Source organism: Lampetra fluviatilis, chromosome 7 (assembly GCF_964198595.1).
Source record: "Lampetra fluviatilis chromosome 7, kcLamFluv1.1, whole genome shotgun sequence".
Classification (NCBI taxonomy): Eukaryota; Metazoa; Chordata; class Hyperoartia; order Petromyzontiformes; family Petromyzontidae; genus Lampetra; species Lampetra fluviatilis.
In genome coordinates, this window is record NC_136281.1 from 9,101,555 (window position 1) to 9,115,221 (window position 13,667).

Consider the following 13,667-nt stretch of genomic DNA (forward strand, 5'->3'; position numbering starts at 1 on the left):
GGGGATGGGGACGGAGCTTTGTAACGTCATATTTGAGGGGGGGTCTGACTTTGTGACGCCGTGTGACGAGGGGGGGGGGGTCAAAAATAGTCCAAAATCGCGTGACGTCATTTATGGACGGCCCCTTTGAAACTGATTGATTGGTCTACAACAGAGACAACCTTACTCTTTGGCTCTTTCGGTAAAGTCACGTAAGGTGAAAATAATACATAAAAAAATGGAATAATAAAAATAACTAAATTAAATGGTGTTATTTTCATTATTTTATTATTATTATTTTATTTTCACCTACGTGACTTTACCGAAAGAACCTTGCAGTCACAAAAACTTCAAATCTAGAAGAGACAACCTTCTTTATGACATAGTCTCATCAGTGTCAGACCAGAGAACGCCAAAGGCGAACAGTACAAAGACAATGCACTATCAAAGCATTTATAGCTAGGGGTGAGCAGCTACAAAATGCGACCTTTTTTGGCCGTATCAAAAACTAAGTTTATCAGCTATTTGAAGATTTTAACACCTGTTTTATTGCCAGAAAGGGTAAAATAAACTCTTCTTATTTGTTCAAGTCCTAAATCTTGACTTAAAGCTTTCGTGACTGCAAGAATTCATATTCTTTGGGTCATTCGATAAAGTCACGTAGATAGATTAAAATAATAATAATAAACTTTTATACAACAGCTTTCCCCCTCGTTTTGCCTCCTGATGACGACCGCTTGTGTTGTGATCGAAACCTCGTAATTTTTATTTTAAATTTTCTTTAAACCTATCAACGTGACTTTACCGAAAGACCCAAAGAATATTTCCAAGTCCTATTCTTAGGTTTTTTCGGTAAAGTCACTTAGGTAAAAAAATTTAATTAATAAAAGTAAAATAAAAATAAAAAATCACGACGTTTCGGAGGCAACACAAGCTTCCGTCTTCAGGTGGAACCGTCACAGCCCGACAGCTGTATCAAGTGATTTTTATTTTTATTTTACTTTTATTAATTTTAATTTTTTTACCTACGTGACTTTACCGAAAAAAACCTAAGAATATGAATCCTTGCAGTCACGAAAGCTTCAAATCTAGAATTTCCAAGTCCTGATTCAGTCTATAAAGAAACACACTCAACAAAAAACGAATCGATTCCCGAATCGACGTCAAGTGTCACTCGTGCTCAAAGAATCGAATCGCCTAGTCTCGTGGTCTTCAGAGAGTTTGCAATGGCGGCGCTCATGGTACCGGGCCGCGTGGTTCGCTCCGCACTGCAGGCGCGGAGATGGAGGAGCCATCGCTGCCGCCTCCTCCTCGGGCCGTTGCCAACATCTGCAGCGGCGACCCCGGGCGCATCCTTCTCCTCGTCCGCCGTGACTGCTCAGCGCCTCTTAGAAGGCGCCCAGGGCCCACTAGCGCCAAGGTGCGTGGGCCACCCCCTCCCTCCACGCCGCCCTCGCTTTCAATCACCGCTAGGGTGCCCTTGAGTGGTCACCCACGTGCGTTGTCTAGCAGACACCGGCAGACTGTCATCGTGATGGTGCTTGGCTTGATGATGGTGATGTGTGTAATTGGTGATAGTTGTCATGACGTTCATTGTCGTTTTACGTGAACGGTTCGCGTTATCGGCGTGAGTCTCATTAAGAAATCGCCGTCAGATGTTACTCACTAGATCGTCATCAGATGTGATTTATTGATCATTTTAGGTCTGTTATATGTTTCCGTGGTCTTATGCCTGTAATCAGGCGTCATACGCAGTTATCAGTGATTATCGCCATTCATATGCAAGCTCCATACAGTATCAACCTCCATACAGTATCATTTTTACTCGTCATGATCAGATATATATAGACTTCATCATATGTTTTATTATTACCACATGTATGTTTAGTATAATTAATATAATCAATTAAAAATGTTGTCTCAATTATCGATTAGTACGGTTGGCTACATGCGGTGCAAAAGAAGTTTAACATACATACTTAGGGGTCACGGTTGAAACGTTGTGTAAAAGTGCTCTTCTCTTGGTGCAAGTTGACCAAGGGCATTGCTTCCACGAGGTGACCCACGTGGCCCTGTGCCCTTGAATGAAAATCCAAATGATCTTATATGCACTCTCACAATAGATTGGCACAGAGCCCTTCTAAGATGTACAGGTATCTTCCCTTAGTAATTTAAAACAAACACGTTTTGACTGTTCGGAGAGTTTTGGTGCGCAGGACATGTCTCTGGAAAGAATGATGGCCGGTGGTCGAGACAAACGACGGAGTGGCAGCCAAAGGAGGGACTAGACCAGAGGTCGTCCACTGAGGAGACAGGGCGATGAGATGAGCTCATGTGCAGGATCGAGATGGGTTGTTGGAGCGTAGGACCATGATAGTTGGTGATGACTTGGGAAGGCCTTCACGTAGCAGTTATGGGAATCATGGCTGATTTATAAAGTATATAACTTAACTGATTAATGTGATGCTGCTGGCCACTAGTATGGAAGAGACGTCAAGTACAATACCCTTGTAGATGTTTACCTATTGAATTCTGTGCTGTCCCAAGACATGTTTTAAGCTCCATTAATGAGAAAAAAGAGGGAGACATCACTGTACTGACATGTGAAAAACAAGTGATTCTAAGAGTGGTTGTGCCAATAGCCATGACCACCGTAAAACACAGCCTACACTATCCCTCCTAAAGCAAAACCTCAGCTGTACAAGGAGAAAGCCACGCTTGCACTGAATGCATAAGTTATTCAAACTCATTCCTAGATTAAATGATGTTTGTAAAATGTTCCCATCAATTCAGGATAGTCGACTTCTTCAAAAAGCAACAAACAACAGCACACATTGAACCTAATAACATAAATACAACAGCTGCCTGAAATTATTAAAGTAATAGTTATTAATTTCCAGGAAAAGCCTCAAGACTCATTCAGCAGAGGCCTCCGTTTTTGCAGTACGGAATGACAATTGCCATGTGTTTAGAAATTAAAATAATTTGTGAGTATTCTTGTTATTTTACAAACTTGGACAAGGACACCAGTACACGGGACTACTCCTTTCCGAATTTCATCACAGGATCTTTAACGTCCACTGTGGAGCATATATTTACGTTTAATGCACCCACTGTATTAACCAGGGTGGCTGTGCGTTTGAATCACAAGCCTCTGAAACAAGTGGTTAAATGCGCTACCGCTGAGCCATGTCACCACTAATTCCTTGTGCACTATTGCCATTTCTGCAAGGGGAGATTAGGGTAGTGCTCTGAATTTTAACTGACTAATATTGTCATTTATATCTTGTGGGTTGGGCTACAGTGGAAATGTATGTGTTTTTCATTATCCGCGTGTTTATACAGTCCACTGCCGTGGATAATTGAGAGCTGATTGCACTTTAATTGTGTCTTTGCAGTAACTGAAATGCACTTGCAATCCATTCCTGCGATGGCAATGCGCATGTTTTCCAGGCTGTCACACGGACTGCGGCCACTAAGCACAGTGATGACCCACCAGAGCTTTGATGTTAGTAAATCCATCCCGGCGGTCCAGGCCAAGCAAGTGCAGCAGTTTGAATGGGCCCTCAACCAGCTCGACTCATCTGTAAGGCGCACGGGACGCGTCACCAGCAAGATGCTGCTCGACGTGTTCCATGACATCTGCCGTTCGGGCTATCCGAGCGCCAACCAGGCCCTGCTGCTCATCCGCAGCTGCGGAACCCTGCTGCCGGAGGAGCTGCCCGAGAAAAGGACAGAGCTGCTGCATAACTTCTGGAACAAGCTGAAGGAGCTGGGTCAGTTGATGTTACATTGGTAACCGTTTCGTGTCTCCCAGTGTGGCAGTTGGCAAGTTTCTTAAAATCTGTGCCTCTGTCCAGACGTTAGTCTAAATGGGTACTCCACAGTTAGTCGATTGGCAGGTAAAATTTTGAGTTGAAACTTTCATGACTGCAGGAATTAATATTATTGGTTCTTTTGGTAAAGTCACGTAGATAGAAAATTAAATAAAAAATACAAGCAAACAACCACGACGTTTCGGTCACAACACAAGCGGTCTTCATCAGGCGGAGAGAAAAGATGAAGACAGCTTGTGTTGCTATCGAAACGTGTTTTTTTGCTTTTATTTTGAATTAAAATTTTAATTTAATTTTTTGTTTTGTTTTCTACGTACGTGACTTTATCGAAAGAACCAAGAATATGATTGCCAGGTTGTATGAGGTGTTGCTAGGCCCACCTCTTTCAAAGGCCAAATACTATTTGATTGAGCTCTTTGTAGCTCCCATGAGCAAAGGCTCCTTTCGCCAGTGGTCACGTGAGAAAGCAGTTGCAGGGATGCACCTGTACTATGCCACATTATAACAAATAGCTTTATGAGTACATTTTCCCCATATCGTATAATAATATTTGACAGTACCAAAATATGATAATTGGTTTTCCCCTTTTTTCTGGCAACAAAACAGGTGTTAAGATGTTAAAACGCTAAACTGAAACCTTTTGCAAGGAATCATGTCTGCATTAACCACAATGCTTGTGGTCAGAAACAAAAAACTTACTCTGATAATATATGCATTGTCTTTGAAACTGATTGGTCCACACCAGAAATAGTTTTCTTTTATGTCTCAACGGTGTTAGACCAGAGGACACGACCAATCAGTTTAAAAGACAATGCATATATTATCAGAGTATACTCTTTGGTTCTTTCGGTAAAGTCACGTAGGTATAAAATATATCACGACGTTTCGATCACAACACAAGCGACCGTCATCAGGTGGAACAGATACAACAGGAGAACTGCAGTTACCAAATGCAGATCTGCACCTGAGATTTCTTGTTGTCTAAATCGTTCACAATTTTCCGCTTAGTTTGCAGAGGTAATTTGCTCCCTTGCTAGATGACGCCATGGTTGACTTAGAAGAGCGTGCAGCATGACCTCTAATCAATACGAGAATACTGTGTTTTCCTGCAACTATGTTATAATAGGGCATCGTTAGAAGCATGCTTCATTGTACTGCAGTAATACTGTACTCAGTATACAGGTATTTGCACATTTACAGGTCTGCAAGATATCCCATTTGTCAAAAAAATAATTGAGATAGATAATATTGCAATCCCTTGCTGGATAAGAGCCTCCCCCTATTTCGTGTAGGGTTTGTGGGTCATTTGACCTGGCTTTACATGGATCAGTGGGAGTTGGTGAAGGGGATCATAGAAATTGAGGCATAGCACGTTGCAACAATGATTTTACTGCACTGCTCACAGGTGCCCACCATGTGTCTAGATAGCCTATAACTAGTATTATGTATGACAGTCGCCCATCCATGCAGAATCCGGGCTCGATTTTGCTTGGCTTCGGGTGCATTACAATTGATTGGGAAGAGGATTTGTCTCAAAATGTGGATGGTAACTTTCTGCTGTACTTGTGTGTAACTAATTATCATGTTGTACTGTGTGGCTGTGCAGGTACTGTGTTTGATGTGAGCCACTACAATGCCCTGATTAAAGTCTACCTGCAGAACGACCACAAGTTCTCGCCCACTGATTTTCTGGAAAAAATGGAGAAAGAAGGTGTAACGCCCAACAGGGTAACGCATCTCATTAACTGCATGACGTTGACCACATTCTCTCCAGTTTTGTGGATGACTTGCATCTAGCGAAATCTATTTTACCACCATGCAAATTGGAATTAATTTGCCGTTGATGGTTTTTGCACAGGTCACTTACCAGAGGTTGATTGCTGCCTACTGCAACGAGGGTGATATTGATGGTGCAAGGTACGCTTATTATTTTTCCTTGGTAAACGTACCACATTTTTTAATATACATAGTTTAACGAAATACTAGATACAGGACGGCCGTGGATTATAAAAAATCACGAATAATAAATTGAAATTTCCACGATAAATGGTCAGATAAATCGCTAAAAATGAAGCACAACTGACGATTTTGATTGTTAATCTTTCGATTTAGAACAAATACTAACGATCGACCGACCAATCAATGCGCGTGCTCAGCGATAACACTTTCCTGCTCGCGCGCAGAAGACTCTGCACACTAAATGGAAAGCAGAGCCACACCAATCAAAATCAATCAAACTCCACCCTCTGTTGTAAATGTATGCAACTACTGTACTGTAGACGCGATCACGTGGATTTTAGATTAACTGGAGCACATATTTGTTGGGTTTAAGCACGTGACTTGTAATACACATTCACAGGAATAACGAAAAATAACTGTTTTTAGATTATTAATTTGGGCTTAAGGGAAAATCCATGAGTTATTGATTTATGTCAAAATCTCAGGTGCGCGGTTAATCTGAAAATCGGATAAACCGCATGTGGATTAAAGAGAGTCTACTGAAAACACTCTTAATTCCTTTTTAAATCGTGTGTATTTTGTGGTTCCTTTTTCAGCAAAATCTTGGGATTTATGAAAAACAAAGACATACCCATCACAGAACAAGTTTTCAACTCCCTTGTTACAGGCCACGCAAAAGCTGGGTAAGCCTACTGTCTGTCTGACAAACTAATGCACATGACTGAATGAACAAAACAACAGTGTGTATGCATTGAATTGCATGCAAATCCGTTGTAATTTTGAGTTTTGCTCGGTTCCTGAAAAGGTTTTGCCAAAGTGACTGATGCCCTGATGTTGATTGCTTTTCTCAGTGACATGGAGAATTCACTGAAGATCCTCTCAGTGATGAGAGACGCGGGCATTGAACCTACCTCTGAAACCTACTTGGCTCTGCTCATTGCCTACGCCGAGAGAGGAGACATTAAGAGCATTACAGAGGTGCCAATATAAACAACAATGAAAACTGTGTGAACACATGCATTATTTTGTGAAAAATTCTTCACTTCCTTAGAAGCAATATCAAACTGCTGATGAAACGCCTCACTTAATTTATAAATGCTATGCATGTTACTGCGTAGATTTTCGCGGTTGTGCTTTATAGCTCTACAATGTGTTTTCGGTTGCAAATCCTGCTGGTCAACCCACAGTACAACCTGAAAACATTAGAAATCATAATCTCTGCATAATTTTTTTTCTCTGACATTAATACAATTATAGCATATGGCTGTATTTGTAGCTGTCTGAATGTTTCTGTCGTAACCATAATCTGATTGTGAACCCATGTTGTATTGCAGCATTTCATCACGATGGAGAAGAACAATAAGAGCCTCATGGATCGCGATATCATGCAAATTATTTTTTCCTTGGCCAAGGCTGGGTTTTCTGATCAGGTGCAGGCCATAGTGGGCCACATGCGACATCAACCTGGCTTCATTCCAGGTGCGCAACGCTTTAAAGTTTATCCTTTATATAACAAAACATATTAACGTACTCTTTGGTTTTTTCGGTAAAGTCACGTAGGTATAAAATAAAATAAATCACAACGTTTCGGGCGCAACACAAGCATTTGTCATCAGGTGGGAAAGCATGGTCTGCTGCTGAGGCAGACTGACCCTTGGGCTACACCCATTTCAAACCTTTTAAAACCGTCTGCCTCAGCAGCAGACCATGCTTTCCCACCTGATGACGGACGCTTGTGTTGCGCCCGAAATGTCGTGATTTGTTTTATTTTATACCTACGTGACTTTACCGAAAGAACCAAAGAGTATGGATTCCTGCAGTCACGAAAGCTTCAAATCAAGACATGTAAACATATTGAAAAGTATTTATATTTGACAGTATACTGATGGATTAAGCTGTGTTGGGCATGCTGGTTGTTTGACCATACTTCATCAAGTTGGACAGGGGTGGGACCCAAGACCAGGTTCAGATATCATTCGCCACCGATGCGAGCCATTGCTGAAAATCCAACTCGGGTTGATGGTTTTATATTGCTGTGCGATAGCCACTTCTCCACCGCTCCACCGTATTTAATAGTTTCCTTGTGCGACTAAAATGTAAGAGGATGCATGTGTGATTTTAGTTTTAAAGGTAAAGTCACGTAGGTAAAAAATGAAATAAAAATTAATAAAAATAAAACAATAAAATCACGACGTTTCGGAGGAAACACAAGTCTCCGTCATCAGGTGGGACCGTCACAGCCAGATTTGCTGCTGGGACCGTCACAGCCAGATTTGCTGCAGATTTGCTGCAGCAAATCTGGCTGTGACGGTCCCACCTGATGACGGAGACTTGTGTTGCCTCCGAAACGTCGTGATTTTATTGTTTTATTTTTTTATTAATTTTAATTTCATTTTTTACCTACGTGACTTTACCGAAAGAACTAAGAGTATGAATCCTTGCAGTCACGAAAGCTTCAAATCTAGTTTTAAAGGTGTTTTAAAATGTGGATAGCTTATAGTAATATAGTTTACTTTTATTTGCAGCTTTCAGAACTTTACCAGCTGCTGCTAACTATTTCATAAAACTAGTCGAAAGATTAAATGGCTTTAATAAGGAAAAATCTGACTGATTCGTTTATTTCGCTTATCACTCGAATAACATAAAACTCCCAGTCTAATGGATTGTACATTATTTTCTGATTGTTATCCCTTATTTTACGCCTTCGTATTTGTGTTTTCCAATTTGTTTGCTATTTTGCAGTGTTCAGCTTGTTTAAGGGGAAAAACAAACCTCTGTCTCTTTTCTCTTTCACCCTTTTTGGGGAAGCAGATGCCATGAATCTTTGTTTGAATCTGGTGACGCACGGGTTGGAGGACACGGCCTTCGAGGTGCTCCTCTCGTTCCCAGCCCTGCGCATTAACCAGGACAGCTTCATTGGAAAGTTCTTCCTTCGCCACTGTGTCACCCTTGACAGGGTAACGTACAATTGCTTTGACATTTTTAATTCGTTTTTGGGGAGGAGAACGGGATTTGTCATTGTAATCAATCTGGGTGACACAACTCACAAGGCGGTCACTCTCATTACTTTCTTTTCAGCCGGTGGAGAAACTCGTGAAGTTCTGTGACACGCTGCAGGAGAAACAGATGCACACCTCTGCCCTCATGTTCACTCTCCGCTGTGCGTTGGAAGCAAATAACAAGGGTGGGTGTCAGATTTATGTTGTGCAATTTCTCAAATGGACCATATCACCTTTTAGTCTAATATCCATCTGATAAGTAAATGTATGGACAAGCATGATAGATAAATGTAAATTGACAAAAATAGTGTAGTGTGCTTGTAATACATTTCTCTGTTGTTTTTTTGTTCATGCGCAGATATGGCAGTCCAGCTGATGAAGCACGCTTCCAAGACAGGCCTGCCCGTCAGGCCACACTTCTTTTGGCCGCTCTTGACACACGAGCAGAAATTAAAGAACCAGCAAGGTAGGCATTGCTTCTTTACCTTCTTCATTGGGGCAAAATATCCTCTGGCCAGCTTTGTGTTTTGTGGCATTTTAACCTGGGATGGTTGTTTTTTTGTTTATTTGCTGTGGGCCACATTGATTAAATCTGAGTTAATGCAATCAATGTTGATATGTTTTTGGCCACAAATCTGGGTTTAAAGTTTGCCCAAAAGCTTGCCCGTTTTTGTGCCTGCTAACAACATTTTAGTGCTGTTTAACAGGGCACGTTTATGCAACCTGATTGTATTTTAACAATGGCAACTCGTTGGCTTGGAAAGAGTTAAAACTTGGTACTTGGTCACATATAGTAGATCACACTGGTCTAATTAGAGTTTTACAATTTGGCCAGTCTGGTGTACATTGCAAGCATTCATCATGTATTAGAAATTGCCTTTCTGTTGTTTTGGTAATTCTGGGTTGCACGTGCCCCTTGCAAGCGGCGTATTGCTCATTATTACAAGTGTCATGAGTCACCTCCCATATCATCCAATGAATTGTCATGATTCAGGGTTGCGAATTTATTTGAGATATTTGTTTTTACATTGCTGAATATAACAGCTTATAGTGGCTGAAGGGATGATATTAACCCGCGGCAACATATTGGATTGAAAACATTGATTCTCACGCACGCGTCGCGATCTTCAGAATCTATATCGGTTGACATCACGGCTGTCCTCATGCTTTGCAGGGGTTTTGGATGTGCTGAAGGCCATGAGAGACATGGGTGTGGAGCCCAACCAGGAGACCTTCACCTCCTACGTTATACCCGTGTTCTCATCCTACGCTGAGGCCCGAGCCAAGTTTCAGGTGAACCCCTAATCCCTGGGCTTTTACGGCGCCCAACGCCGTGATGGCGGTGTAACGTGTGTCATTCTAACCCTGGCACCTGACATACAGCCTTATTTCTCATAAATCTTCCTTAAAATAACATTGATAATTTATTGCACATTGTCAAATGGGTGGGGGGGGGGACTTTTACTATACTTCACCATGCTGGTCAGTGCAAGTTGGTGAATGGTTGTGGGGGACAAGGATGGTTCATAAAGCGTGCTAGCGGTGGCCGGAAATCGGTAACATGAGGGGTAATGCCGGTCCAGTATACATATACAAACCCAAAAACCTCAACTGTTAGGTTATGGCTTGTGGTTCACTATCTTTACGGTATGCATCAGAATGTTTTTCATTATTCGCAGCCAGACTGTCAGTTACTGGCCTGCTGTGCTTATTTTGTCATCCGCCTGTGTCTGTGTTACACGCTTTGTCTTTCACAATAGAGTCAGCTGTGCTCACTCTCTTTATATCAATCGTAAAGCTGGTGATAGACGTGATGTCAGTATGAGACAATGAGATAACAGTGATGAGAAACGATGTTTAAAGGTGTGACTATGATGTGTGATGTGTGCAGGAAATAGGCTTGAACCAGGAAGAAACGGCCGTGGCAGAGATCAGATACATGGCATTTTCTGGGAACCTAGATCAGATTTATGACGTGTGTACGTAAGATTCACTTTTTTTCTATCACATATACATATTGTAGCTCTGCCGAACACTTGCATTTTAAAGAACTGGTGCTTTTCAGAATGTGCAAAAATTCAAGTTTGTAGCATGTTGGGAAGTATGCTAAATATTTCAAACAGACACATCCACAAATTTCCCTTTTGAATATATCTAATATCACATGGGTATGTGTGGAATTAAGATGCGCGCATTAACACAGCTTCACCATACCCGCCATTATCTTTGTTTAGCTCTTGTGGTGTACATACTAAAATTGGTATAATTTGCGTAGTTTCGTTATTCGTTGCACCTTTCAGGAACGCATCCCCGACGTAACCCGGGGTATTGCTACATGTTGCCGTCTGCTTGTGTATTCATATCACAATGCTGTCTTTGTTTTTTGCAGTGTCCTCCCCCAAATTTCCACCTACAGACATGAACACCTTTAGGGGAAGTCTCACAATGGCGTTCAGGAAGTAAGAAGCGCATGTACCGTCCGTTTTAAAACAAACAGCTAAAATGTACCAAGGCCGTAGCCATGGAGTCAACGTTAGGGGGGACCAAATCTTCCAGGGGTTCTGGGGGTCCCCCCCTCAGAAAAAAAAATCTAAATTTGAAAACGAATTTCCTGCCTAAAATATAAAAAAATTCACTAACACGTAGGATAGACTTTTTATTTATTTTATACAATAATGTCTAATAGTGTATTGTATTACATTGCTCTGTTTTTTCTTGTTTTACTTTTTCTTGTTTCGTTGTATGTAATTGCAGAGATTAGGGATTTATAAAGTATAACCATAACCACAATCATATAAATAGAAATCTATATCATAGCAATATATTGGGGGGGGACATTTTACGGCCTTGAAATGTACTAAACGGCAACACTCATTAACAAACTGATGCATTTCGATTTAAAGCTTTTGTGACTGCAGGGATTCATATTCTTGGCTCTTTCGATAAAGTCACGTAGAAGGGAAATAAGAGTATTTATTATTATTTTATTATTTCCCCTCTACGTGACTTCACCGAAAGAACCAAGAATATGAAACTGATGCATGCCTGTCAAAGCAAGATGTGCGTTGTTGATTGTATTGTTTTGTATGTGCTGCCACCTGCAGGTCTAATGATGTGGCTTGCCAGAGCAAGGTAATGTTTCTTTTATACAACACTAGCTTTACTACCCGGCTTTGCCCGAGACTTGGATTCTTGTCTTGGATTAATACACGGCCTACGCGAAGGGGGGATGCGTGACGTCAGCAGGCGCACTGCGTGACGCTGCCGCATGAGGGTGACCTCATAGATGTGACATCACCGCTCACTTGCCGTGCAAAAGAAATCCATTATTGCGCCCCACCCCCAAAGTACAAAAGTATATTTTTAGACTTTTTAAATTCTGTACAGTCTGGAAGCTACCCACATGCCAAATTTCAAGTCTGTTGCATGTTGGGAAGTATGCTAAATATTTCGAACTGACACACATTCACAAGTTTCCCTTTTATATATATATCGATTTCCAAAAGGCTTCAGTTGTGTAGCATTGGCATCGACGGCTCATACGTGCAATCAGAATGCTAAATCATTTACTTGTGACACTTTTGAGTCTGATGCTTTTTTGGAGAAATTTTGTTTAACGGAAGCCATCCGTCGAATGCATATTTTTTGCTTTTTTACGTTACCCATCTCATTGTGTTACAAAGTTTTATCAGAAATGTAAATGCGAGCATATACAAACGTGTATTATTTACATATATCGTATATTTAATAAATGCTAGTGATATGATGTGTCCGTATTGGTTGTTTGTGCTAACCTTTAATTGTTACTTCTCTCTAGATCACAGAACTGCTCTTCACAGATTCCCGGTTCAAGGGTAGCTTTTCTGTCCAAGGTAAATATAAATTAGGCTTTTACAATACTTAAGCTTAAAAAAAAACACGTTAAATAATTTTACTGTTGAATTTTATGCATATTTCTGAAATAAATATTAAGTATATTTTACAAGGTTATTTTTTGAGTTTCTTCTTGTGGAAACCATTCCGTCAGCAAGTGCTGTGAGCAAGAAATTTCAGTTCTGCATCTTTTCCTGCATTCAGTAGAATGTTGGAATTAATCATTGGTTGTAAATATCCATGCCATCAATCTGTGTGTTTCGCCAGAGTCTTTGTCCTTCTTCCTGAGCAACCTTTTGGAGTCTATGTCGGCGGAAGACATACGGAGGAAAGAGACGCACCTTCACACGTACTTTCAGAAGCTGAAGTCCATGGTGCGTTCCACTTTACGGGGCTGAAGATCCATTGTTGTTCTCAGTCATTGTAGCTCTTGGGGCCATCACCTTCACGCTTCAATGCACACACGCTGATACTGAATTAACGCATATGGAGCTTATTCGTCTTTAAGCTCAGCTGAGTTATTTTTGTCGCCTGAAACAGAACTTGAAGATCCAGATGAAAGGCTTTTATGGATTAAAAAACTTGCTGGATACTCGTAGAGCTCCAGGGCTCACTAAGGTGAGTGTTGGCCAATGTCACATTGCAGCATTTTGATGTTGGAGGTTTCACTGTCCAGTCTAAAAATATATAAATGCAACTCAGAATGCTCCGTGTGTGAATCGGAATGATTGTGGGATTTTTATGTTTTCACATGCAGGATGTTTACCTACTCGTGGAAAATGCTTCAGCCATGAGTGACCACAATCCCTCTTTGGTGAGTAACACTGCTCGTGTCTCATAAGTCCCCTCAACTGCCTGCATGGTGCACATTCACACTTAGTGTCAATCAAACCTAGCTTTCCTTCCCCCAGTGCTTTGTTCAAAGTTCACGGAATATTTATTTTTGAGAGCACATTACGGTTATATGCACACTGCAGCTTGCCATCTACAGTGAAATGAAATGTATTTGCAGTGCGAATGG

The 13,667-nt window shown here is 41.1% G+C and overlaps 1 protein-coding gene across 2 annotated transcripts in view; it reads left to right on the forward strand.

The window, feature by feature from the left end:
* The first annotated feature begins 1,175 nt into the window (after nucleotides 1-1,175).
* Nucleotides 1,176-13,667, forward strand: part of LRPPRC (leucine rich pentatricopeptide repeat containing) — a 44,521-nt gene continuing 32,029 nt past the window's right edge. For both annotated transcript variants that reach the window (XM_078858411.1, XM_078858412.1), the window contains exons 1-18: nucleotides 1,176-1,399; nucleotides 3,433-3,755; nucleotides 5,422-5,543; nucleotides 5,674-5,732; nucleotides 6,371-6,457; nucleotides 6,626-6,752; nucleotides 7,109-7,253; nucleotides 8,586-8,731; nucleotides 8,853-8,958; nucleotides 9,132-9,239; nucleotides 9,948-10,066; nucleotides 10,665-10,752; nucleotides 11,163-11,232; nucleotides 11,878-11,905; nucleotides 12,591-12,645; nucleotides 12,914-13,020; nucleotides 13,187-13,264; nucleotides 13,404-13,460. In XM_078858411.1, the coding sequence (XP_078714537.1) occupies nucleotides 1,206-1,399; nucleotides 3,433-3,755; nucleotides 5,422-5,543; nucleotides 5,674-5,732; nucleotides 6,371-6,457; nucleotides 6,626-6,752; nucleotides 7,109-7,253; nucleotides 8,586-8,731; nucleotides 8,853-8,958; nucleotides 9,132-9,239; nucleotides 9,948-10,066; nucleotides 10,665-10,752; nucleotides 11,163-11,232; nucleotides 11,878-11,905; nucleotides 12,591-12,645; nucleotides 12,914-13,020; nucleotides 13,187-13,264; nucleotides 13,404-13,460 (2,019 nt within the window). In that variant the 5' untranslated portion in view covers nucleotides 1,176-1,205. The remainder of the gene's footprint in view (nucleotides 1,400-3,432; nucleotides 3,756-5,421; nucleotides 5,544-5,673; nucleotides 5,733-6,370; nucleotides 6,458-6,625; nucleotides 6,753-7,108; nucleotides 7,254-8,585; nucleotides 8,732-8,852; nucleotides 8,959-9,131; nucleotides 9,240-9,947; nucleotides 10,067-10,664; nucleotides 10,753-11,162; nucleotides 11,233-11,877; nucleotides 11,906-12,590; nucleotides 12,646-12,913; nucleotides 13,021-13,186; nucleotides 13,265-13,403; nucleotides 13,461-13,667) is intronic.